Source organism: Peromyscus maniculatus, chromosome X (genome assembly GCF_049852395.1).
Source record: "Peromyscus maniculatus bairdii isolate BWxNUB_F1_BW_parent chromosome X, HU_Pman_BW_mat_3.1, whole genome shotgun sequence".
Classification (NCBI taxonomy): domain Eukaryota; kingdom Metazoa; phylum Chordata; class Mammalia; order Rodentia; family Cricetidae; genus Peromyscus; species Peromyscus maniculatus.
Genome location: NC_134875.1, coordinates 93,478,217 through 93,488,984, shown reverse-complemented (window position 1 = coordinate 93,488,984; position 10,768 = coordinate 93,478,217). Strand labels below are relative to the sequence as shown.

The following is a 10,768-nucleotide window of genomic DNA, read 5'->3' as shown; positions in this document are numbered from 1 at the left end:
TGAAAATTATGCCTTATGCTTACTCTCAAATTCATTTTTAGCTGTTTGTCATGTTATACCTAAAAAGCTGCAGCTAAATTAATTACTACTATTTATAGAATGTTTCCTCTTTGGGCAGATATATTTCACACCATGATTTTCAATTAAAAATGACCTGGTAGTTTTAATCACAACTTATGACTGATTAGTAGCTGAGATGGCATAGGATCAACAGAAGGGAAAGTCTGGTAACTGCTCTGTCTATAATTCTGCCCAGTCACTCCTGGCCAGGAGTCTAGCAGACACTCTACTCACTTGTGTTACATTTGTCCATCTCAATTACTGAGCAAGAAAAATTGGTATACAATGTCAAGCTTTTTCCTGTTTTGTTTTTAAGGAGCAGCTCAACAATTCTAGGTCAGGGCTGGCTTGTTAGAACAATACAGAGAACAGAAGGGAAACTACAAAAATGACCCTTAACACTAACGTTGGTACTGAATAACATTAGGGTAATAATAACTAAGGTTATTATTGTATTATCTGCTTTTCTTTAGAACACAAATCAAAGCCATTAACCTGAACTTGAGGTATATACACAATACATATTCAACTTTAAGCAAAATACTTTCATAACATTCGTAACTGAAGAAAAACATTTGATTGCAAAAGCTGTTGAGTTATGCCAAAATGTATATTTTTTAAAACTGGGAACGGTATCTGTGCTGATTTGTATTTGATTCAACGTAATGAGAAGGGAACATTCAACTTGGGGTGGGGTGGGAAGGGCAAAGCACTCGGACAATAAAGCTCTACAGTTCAAATGTCTTCCTCTCCCTTCGTACTCGCCACAGCTCTACCACATCCGGAGAGGATTCATCGTGAGAAATGTCAGTCACAGCTTCGATGCACTTCGGAAGGAATGAGAGCAAACTGGGCGGTGACGTTCATCTTTGTTTTCAAATGAGTGGTCTTCATTTTCCTTCTTGTAGAAAAACACTTAAATCAGTTTATTATAAATATATCTCAACCGTTTTTTTTGCAGCTTGCAGGTAAAGTCCAGCACTTTGTTGATACAGAGTCTGTGAGAAGAGGTCAGTAGAGATCATCTGATCTTCAGCCGTGACATCATCCACTCGAGTCCTTGGCATAACCCCTCGCCAGTAAGAGCGCAGCATGCTTGGATATGCCACTGGTGCTCTTTTATAGACGTTAGCTTCAAAAACTGGGAGATCTCTGCTACTGTCATGCATTCTTTAACATCTTGTTTATTAGCAAAAATCAGCAATCCAGCTTTTCTTAAGTCCTCGTGGGCCAGCATTTTGTAGAGCTCTTCTCTAGTTACTGAAATTCTTTCTCTGTCTGTGCTGTCCACAACAACTATTACAAACTCAGTGTTAGTATAGTAAGTGTTCCAGGAAGATCGAAGCGATTCTTGACCTCCAATATCCCACATCAGGAGACGTGTATTATTAACCACAATCTCCTCCACATTACTTCCTATTGTAGGGGATGTATGTACAACTTCATTCATGGAAAACTGGTAAAGGATGGTCGTTTTCCCTGCATTATCCAGCCCAACAATGATAACTTTGTGCTCCTGGTGATTGAACAGCCTCCAGATCCGGGTGAAGAGAATTCCCATCCTCGGGCAGCGGAGCCCTCCAGCCGCCCGGGCTCAGGCTGCGGGGCAGAAGGACGCGCCGGGGCCTCCGCCACTGCTCCCGCGCCCGCCGCGCGCCCGCTCCCAGGGACCGGAGGGGAGGCCGCAGCCCAGGCCGCCCAGCCACGCGCGAGGCCCCGCCGCTACCGCTGCGGCGTTTGCCTGGCTCGCGGACATCGCCGCCGCGTTGTCTGAAAACATTTATTTCTTTGTAGTGAAAATATTAATCTTTTCTTCTAGCATTTGAAATTACAGAATACTATTACTATCAGTAGTCACCAAATGGTACCATATGATGAGGTTTATTACTTCCAACTGAAGCTTACTACACAGGGATCAGCTTTTCTGCAACCCTTCCTACCTCCTGATCCTTTAACTCTCAACTTGTTGGATTCCAAGTGTTTCACATTAGATTCACATTAGACATATGAGTAAGATCACACAATACTTAAAGGAATTATGTCCTGTGTAGAATACTCTTCCTCTCAGGTCACCTGTGCAGAGCAAAGCTCTCCTGTACCTAGGAACATGGTGCATCAAGCGATGAGGTATCAGTGTAAACCCACAACACCCTTCGAGGTCTGAGAAGAGAACCCAGGCTGGGATCTCTGCAATTCCTTTTCTTGAGCAGAATTTGTCTCTTGGAAGACTTCTAGACAGTAGCTATATCCCTGAAATCCCTTGGTTATTTCCCCTCTGCATAACCGATAGGGGACATACATGCTCCAAGAATTATAATCGTGACCAAGCTGAAATAGTAAAATAAGATCCCAGGGCAGGTGTTGTACAGTTACACAGGAAGAATAGTTATCTGTACTTACCACTGCCATCCAGGCGTGGCCTCTTAGGTAATTTCTATATAAAGATACTTATTTTCTATAGGAAAGCTTAAAGTTAGGATATGTGAACCTCTAATCTTTTGAAGTTTATTTTTTATGGAGTTTTAGGCAATTACATTGTCAATAATCCTTTAGGATGGGCCCTGCAGGTTGGCCTCAAAATCCCAATCCTCCTGCATCCGTCTCTCACTTTAATCATTTTTCCCATTTATGTTTTGTAGCTTCATTGCCAATTCCTTGGTTTCTGTATTGTAAAACAGTTCTGGAGGTTGGAAATCAGACGTTTATCATCAGAAGTACAGTTTGTAAGTAATGGGTAGAAAATGAGTCAGTGGCACAAAGCTTGCTTCTGGCTTGGAATAGTACAACACTATTTACTTCTGAGGAATCCAGATCAAGTGATTATTCTAGCTGTGTATCGTGCTATTCTTGATAACTTCAGAAACTGCAAGTTCTTTGACTGCATTTTAAAGGTCAAAAGTCACAGTGTAAGGCAGAGACTGTGTCTTTAAAAAAATGGTAGTTATCATTACACATATTTTTTATCTGTATGAATGTTTTGCCTGCATGTATATCTGTGCATCATGTACATGCAGTGCCCATGGAAGCCAGAAGGCATTGGACCTACTAGAACTAGAATTACATATGGTTGTGAGCCACCATGTGGGTGCTGTGAATCCAACCTGGGTCCTGTGGAACAGAAGCCAGTGTTCTTAGCCACTGAGCTGTCTCTTTAGCCCTGCTTAAATTATTTAGACTGAAGATGGTAACATCTTAAAATTCCCTATTAATGGAACATAATCTGGCTTTATCTGTGTATATTCAGTGAGCACTCAATGGCTTCTTAGTAACTCTTTTTAAGTATGACCTATATTTTATATAAAATCACTAAATATTGTTATATACAGTTCATGTACTATATTCATCTGCACTGGGGCATTGAACTGACTGTCCATTCTTGCCCCGGGTGGAGATTTCTTTGTGACACCCTCAAATTCCAAGAGCATGTAAGGTTTGCTTCCTGATTCAGACATAGTTTCTCCGCTCTCAAAAGTATCATGAGTCTGGTCCTTACCACTCCTATAGGCTTATCTAGGCCACTACAAAGCCTCACTCAAATTACTTCCCATTGATAAAATTGCAGTTGCCAAATGTTTTGCATTATAGTTTGTGAGACTCTAAAGGGGGAATCAATATTTTGGTGGTAAAAAATATTTAAAATCTTAATTTGGATAATTACTTAGTGAGGCTTATAGCCTTTAACTCAAAACACAAACTTTTAATTTGTCTACTAACAGAGAACAAGCCCACAACCCCATATGCAGATTAAATATTACACAATTGTTAAATCCTAGTAATACTCATTGAGCAGCATTTTGATTCAGTTATACCCTTTGAATTGCCTGTTCTAATATATTCCAAAGTGATTTGTACTTAGCTTTCAAGAAAACATCCTTCGTCGAGATCATGATGGGGGCATGTGCAGAGATGACCAGCCACACTGGTGGAAGCCCATGAACTGTAGACTGGTGGCTGTGGAGCCCCCATGAGACTGGACTAGTCGGTTGTTTGGCTCGAACTGTTTGGGGAGCACCCAGACAGGGGGATCGGGATCTCTCCCTGATCTATGGGCAGGCTTCTGGAACATGGTGCCTGTTGTGTGACACCTTGCACAGCTTTGGTGCAGTGGGGAGAGGCTTGGACCTGCCTAGGCTCAGTGTGCTGGGCTCTGCTGACTCCCCATGGGAGACCTTGATTTGGGGGATGTGGGGATGCGGGGTGGCTTGGGAAAGAGGGCTGGGGGTGGGCAGGAGGAGGGAGGAGATGGGATCTGTGGGTGGTATGTAGAGTGAGTAGAAAATTTAATAAAGAAAAATGAAAAAAAACCTCCTGTTCCTCATATGCCCTTTATATCTTACCTAGTATGTTACCCTCTTTCTTATATGTAGCTGCTGCTAGATTCTGATAATTCATTGTCAGTGACAATACCATGTTTTTCTTACTAGATCCAGTGTTATTGAAGGGAAGAGGGGAACTTCCAGAGAACTGATGCTCAATTAAAATTTGAAGAAAATAAGCCCAGCGGTGATGGTGCACGCCTTTAATCCCAGAACTTGGGAGGCAGAAGCAGGTGGATCTCTGAGTTCAAAGCCAGCCTGGTCTACATTTCAGAGTGAGTTCTTGGACAGCCAGAGCTACTCAGAGAAAAACCTATCTTGAAAAGAAAATTAAAAATTAAAAAATAAATACTTGAAGAAAATATAGTAATAAAAAATTACTTTCTAATGGCTGAGTAAAGTCATCAAATACAACTTTATTTCACTTAGCATTAACAAGGAAAAAAGTATACAGCTAACAAATTACAATCATATATGAAATTTAAAAAATTGCCACTTTACTTTTCTTTCACCATTGTATGACATCATATTTCCATGAAAATCGCTTTTCCAATGAAATGTTAACACTTCAGTAAAAAGAAAGCAGTGTTTTCCAGTTTGTTGCAAAGTAACAAAACTCTAAGTACTAAATTGACAAATGACAATAACAATTTTATGCAGCTAACATAAAACATGGCACAAATCACTGCCTAATTAAAGGGATATTTGCAAAGTAACAAAAAAATCTACATTTTACTAATGTATAGAAGGTCAAGAGTGTATACATTTTGCTTCTGGTAGTCTATGAAATCTCCACTAATTAGGAGGCTGACCGTTCTTCAAACAATGTGGAAACCATAGAACAGACTCAGCTACTTATGGGATCGAGACTTGGAATGAACCCTGGTTTTGGCAACAGTGCGAGCTCTACTTTGATCTCTCCTTCTTGCTCCCCCTGCTTGATCTCTAAGAGCCAACTGGTAGAGGTTAGGAAAGGCACTAGGGACAGTGCCATTGACCTTAGCTAAAACTTCCAGGACTTTCATCTTGGTGGTTTCAGCATGAGCTCTGGGACCCCACAGGAACTCAAAGGTTGGGGGATCACTGCCAGGAACCTGGCGGTACTCCAGGTAATTTTCCTGCACTAGATCTTTGTTTATGAATTCCTCAGGGTCCCCAAAGATTAAGTGCTTCTTCCCAGCATATACCCCCACTCCATTCAGAAACTGCCAGACCTCTTGCTCACTGGCACGATTGCCCTTCATGAAGATCACACCTAGGATGGACATTAGGAGACCAGTCCTGGGCAACCCCCAGTTGCTACTCAGACTTCCCTCAGTGGAGAGACCCAGTTTGCCTACCAGCATATAAGTGTGAGTGTTGGGATCTATTTCCTTCAACTCAATACCAAAGACTAGCTCTAGGCGTGCAGAGGTTCTACGGAGGATCTCAGGGAACTGTTCCTTATACTTCTTGTTTACTACTGCCAGCATTTCACTCCGTGTAACTGCCTCTTTCATCTTAAACTTGTCTAGCAGGAATTCTATCAGCACACTAGCCTTCCGCATGATAGGATCTTTAAGTGAATGCTGAATGGAGCTCACTACCTGGGTAGTATCTGAACTTTGCTTATCAGCAAGCACAACAGCATTCCTAACACCTACACCAGAGCCTGTACAAGACACATCTGCACTAAGAGATCCAGGGGTTTTCACCCCCTGTAGAGTACAACCAACAGGGAAGCTGGAGCCATCACTCTGGTCAGCAGGAGGAGATGCTGCTTCCGCTGCAGTGTGATGAACTGCTGGGAGACCCTGGAGCTCACTTCGTGCCTGCTGGCGTTTTGCACGGGAGCGGCTCTTACTCTTTTGACCCCTAGGCATGGTGACTGGGTTCAGGGTTGAAGCAGGAATGCTGACAAAACAGGAATCTGCAAGGGTAACAATGACAACCTGTAATTACCACGGTACTACCAGGTAGAGAATACCTTGGGTTTAACAAAGACCTGCTTTTGCAGCTCTCCAGATGAGAATCTTTCTAGGAACATACCAGGGCTCCTGTACTCGTGGATCAATCTCTATTCTGCAGATCCTGTGGAGGAAATGAAAGCTTGTTAAGTCTAGGTTCAGGCTTCCAAGAGTGAGTCAGGTCTTTCACTAGGGTCCCTTGGGAAAAAGACTCAAGAGTTCCCTTACTTTACATTCACAATCAATTATATCTATTGTTGGCAAAGTCTGTATGCCAATTTCCTTTTGCTCTTCTCAAGCTAACACTCCAAACTCGCTCAGTATCACTCAAGTAGAAATTTAATCTGCCTTCCTCTCCACTTCGTCATTCAGATGGCAATGGGGACTCAGCACTAGCAAAAATGGAGATACTTGAGAGCTTTTGCTATTACAAGGAGTGTTGTTTCCAGGGTGATTAAAGTCCTCATCCTAACTTTATCTGACCTAGGTATGATGTCTAGCTTATTGTTGGCAATGAGGTAAGGCATTTTCAAGAAAGCTCTTATTGCCTTACTTTCTTAAGGGAAAGTGAAGGAGCCCTTCAGGTTTTATACAGGGGTGGAGTCCCGTAGCTGTGCAGACCCACTTAGGCCACCATATGGGACAGAGGCCTGTGCAAAAAGACCCACTTAGGCCACGATACAAGGCAGATAAATAATTGTGTCCATCCAAAGCCACTTAGACCCCCCCACAGGAGCAGAGGCCTGTGCAGATAGACCCACCTAGACCACCATACAGGGGTACAGACCTGTGCCTGTACACACCCACTTAGGCCACCATATAGCATCAGCAGTATGTGTATGTTCACCCCAACCCCAGCTACAGAGCCTGGAATCTTCCAGACTGGCCTCTCTCAGTCCCTTAAAGCCTGATATTTCCATTTCAGTTGTCTAAATCCAACTGTCTCCTGCCAGAGGCATCGTTTTATGAGAACAGCAGAAAAGTAGACGGATCTGAAGAAAACTGCCACGTCTTTTTGAAAACTCTAGTAAAGCACACTGGGCCGCAAGCCAAAAGCGGCTTTTCGAATTAAAGGGCTCAGAGGGACAAGCAAGGGTGGGAGAGTTGAGTTTGTGATGATTTTAAAGTAAGTTACCCACCCCAAAACTCAGAAATACCTAGGATCGATCTCCACGCTTTCTGGACAACAAGCTGCTCGGCGCAGAACGTCACCCGGAAGTGAAGTAATCTCTAACATCCGGCTCCTCCCATTCTGTTTCTGTGGACCTCTAAACAGAACTACTAAATGAAGAAATCTTAAACTTCCGGTTCCTCCCATTCTGTTTCTGTGGACCACTAAACAGAACCAAGAAGGAAAGTAATGTTCAACTTCTGGTCCCACCCATTCTGTTCCTGTGAACCCATAAGCAGAACTACAAAGTAAAGTAATCATAAACTTCAATCACTTCTCATTCTGTTCCTATGGACCTACAAAGACAAATAATAAATCTGCAACTTCCGGCCCCTCCCATCCTGTTCCCATGATCCTCTACACAGAAACAGGAAGTGAAGTCATCCTCACCTTCCGGCCCCTCCCATCCTGTTCCCATGATCCTCTACACAGATGCAGGAAGTGAAGTCATCCTCACCTTCCGGCCCCTCCCATCCTGTTCCCATGATCCTCTACACAGATGCAGGAAGTGAAGTCATCCTCACCTTCCGGCCCCTCCCATCCTGTTCCCATGATCCTCTACACAGATGCAGGAAGTGAAGTCATCCTCACCTTCCGGCCCCTCCCATCCTGTTCCCATGATCCTCTACACAGAAGCAGGAAGTGAAGTCATCCTCACCTTCCGGCCCCTCCCATCCTGTTCCCATGATCCTCTACACAGATGCAGGAAGTGAAGTCATCCTCACCTTCCGGCCCCTCCCACCCTGTTCCCATGATCCTCTACACAGAAGCAGGAAGTGAAGTCATCCTCACCTTCCGGCCCCTCCCATCCTGTTCCCATGATCCTCTACACAGAAGCAGGAAGTGAAGTCATCCTCACCTTCCGGCCCCTCCCACCCTGTTCCCATGATCCTCTACACAGAAGCAGGAAGTGAAGTCATCCTCACCTTCCGGCCCCTCCCATCCTGTTCCCATGATCCTCTACACAGAAGCAGGAAGTGAAGTCATCCTCACCTTCCGGCCCCTCCCATCCTGTTCCCATGATCCTCTACACAGAAGAAGGAAGTAATCTTCAATTTCTGGCCCCTCCCATTCTGTTCCTTTGGACCTGTAAACAGAAGAAGGAAGTGAATTAGTTATCAATTTTCAGCCCCTCCCATCCTGTTCCTGTGGTCCTTTAACTAGAACTCCATGGGTGGCAGTCTGTTTTTTTGTTGTTGTTCGGGAGAGGGTTCCCTATTCTTATTCTTGTCTTTCCTAGCTAGTTCTTGTTTGTCCTTATGATGCCCTAGTCTACCATCTCTGCTTTTCTTGCCTCCTACTCTTAGTTTTCCTTTGTCTTTTCTCCTCCTCCTCCCCTCCCCTCCCTTCCTCTCCTCTAGGTCTTGTTCAGTGTTCTCATCTCCCACTCCTATCACTCCCTTAGTCTCCCCTCCCTTTTCTCTCCTTCCCCCTCCATTTTTACCTCTCTCCTCTTTAAGCATAGATTCTCTTCCCCTTCTAACCCCTCCCAGCCTCTTTATTCCCCTTCCACTCATCTTAACCTTTCTCCTCCAAAATCCCATCCCTTCCCTACCTACTTCACTTTCCTCCTTTAGCCTAATCTCTCCTCCCCTCCTCTATTCTCTCCTCCTTACTCATCTCATGGCTTATTTTGCCTTCTTTTCCTCTAGTCCCTATTTCTCCTTAGTATTCCTTTCCTCTTTTCTCCTCCTCTCCTCCACTTTTCCCTCTCCTTCCTCACCTACCTCTCTCCTTATTTTTCCTCTCCTCTCCTTCCTTGCTCAACTCCCCCCCCCAGTTTTCTCATTTCTTCTTCTCTTTTCCCCTCTCCACTTACTTCACCTCTCCTTGTTACTCCCCTCCCTGTCCTTCCTCACCTCTCTCTTACCTTCCTCTCCTCTCCCCTCCCCACATCCATTCCACCCTTCTTTCCTTCCCTTTCTTCTCTCCTTTCTTTTCCTACCCCACCTCTTCCCTCACCCTTCCCTCCCTGCCATTCTACTCCCTTGTTTCACTATGTGTTCAGGCTGCCCTCGAACTTCTATTTTTATATAGTTGGCCTTGAACTCTCAATACTTTGGACTGCTGGCATAACAGGTGAACAATCAGCTTTTTCGAGGGATTTGTTCTGAGGATGTACTTTGATCATAGCCTATCGTAGACTTAAACTGACAATCAGCCTACCTCAGCTTCATGCTCAGCCACTTCTACATGCTTTGTGGCTAACCCTCAAACTACAGACATTAATCCTTGAAACTGCTGATATGAAGTACTGTTATGCTTCATCAAGCTGTGTCTATCTGGCCTGGTTGATAAATGTAGTTCATAGTAGAGAACGGACAGAAGATTGTGGTGTTATATAATTTGAAATATGGTTCTTTCCTGTCCTTATTTCAGTTCACTATACTGCTGTCTAGGCCTGGAAATAAAAATTTTTCTCATATGAAATCATTCATTTCCTCCAACCATAGCCCAGTAGACTCTCTAAGGGGTAATACAGCAGCTATAGCTGAGTTCTTTGTAGGATGACATAATGGTATGTTCAAAATTTTCAGGAGTGAACTTCTACCCTTCTTAGATGTTAGTCTTGATTATACTTGCTACTCCACTTTCATCCGTGTTGGCATTTTCTGTTAGGATCATAAAAAATTGCTGATCAGGTCTCTTCTACTAAACAGGTTTCAAGTAGTTTATTCCTATCATTGGACTTACACTTCATCAGCAAACTCTAACATTTACGCTATCTTCGTGACTCCATTGATAATAGCAGGTACAGTTGCTGCCTTATTATCCTTCACTAAGGAAGTAAAAAAAGAATGTTCTGTTACAGATGGAACAGGCTAAACTTGAAAATGGTCTTTCTAGTCAATTATGTCATCTTCTATCACAGGCTACAGACATGCTTCCATTTTAGGGTACATTCATTCAGAGATTCTAGTTCCACACAGACTTGGACAGTTGTTTTTTTTTCATTATTTCTTTAATTGTTCCATGATTTATTTCAATCATGGTTGTCAGTAGGATGAGTTTTGTTGGCAACTTTACAGCCACAAATGAGGCAATAAGTAACAAAAATGTAAGATCAATTGATCTATTTTCTTCTCTGGTAAGTAAACACTGATTCTATTAAGGATTAATTTTTTCATATTTTTGCATGGCTTAATAACTCCTTTTTATTATGGAACTTTATTATAAAATTTTTATCTGAGAGAAAAGAGATGACACTTTTCCTTTGGAATGTTCCTGACTCACTTTGCTTTACTTGATGATAATCTAGTTACACCCAATTTCCT

The 10,768-nt window shown here is 43.1% G+C and overlaps 1 protein-coding gene and 1 pseudogene across 1 annotated transcript; both read right to left on the bottom strand.

Moving 5' to 3' along the window:
* Positions 1-695: 695 nt before the first annotated feature.
* Positions 696-1,824, bottom strand: LOC121825690 (ADP-ribosylation factor-like protein 5A pseudogene; annotated as a pseudogene).
* A 2,948-nt stretch (positions 1,825-4,772) lies between these two features.
* LOC102924313 (melanoma-associated antigen B4-like) lies at positions 4,773-7,657 on the bottom strand. Its single transcript, XM_006998105.4, has 3 exons — positions 7,480-7,657; positions 6,405-6,446; positions 4,773-6,285 (listed from the first exon to the last, which is right to left on the bottom strand). The coding sequence occupies exon 3, from the start codon at positions 6,236-6,238 to the stop codon at positions 5,228-5,230; it is 1,011 nt and encodes a 336-aa protein (XP_006998167.1). The 5' UTR covers positions 6,239-6,285; positions 6,405-6,446; positions 7,480-7,657; the 3' UTR covers positions 4,773-5,227.
* Between the last annotated feature and the right edge of the window lie 3,111 nt (positions 7,658-10,768).

Bases quoted from the DNA above. Each gene is read 5' to 3' on its own strand.
- LOC102924313 (XM_006998105.4), bottom strand. From the start codon at position 6,238: ATGCCTAGGGGTCAAAAGAGTAAGAGCCGCTCCCGTGCAAAACGCCAG.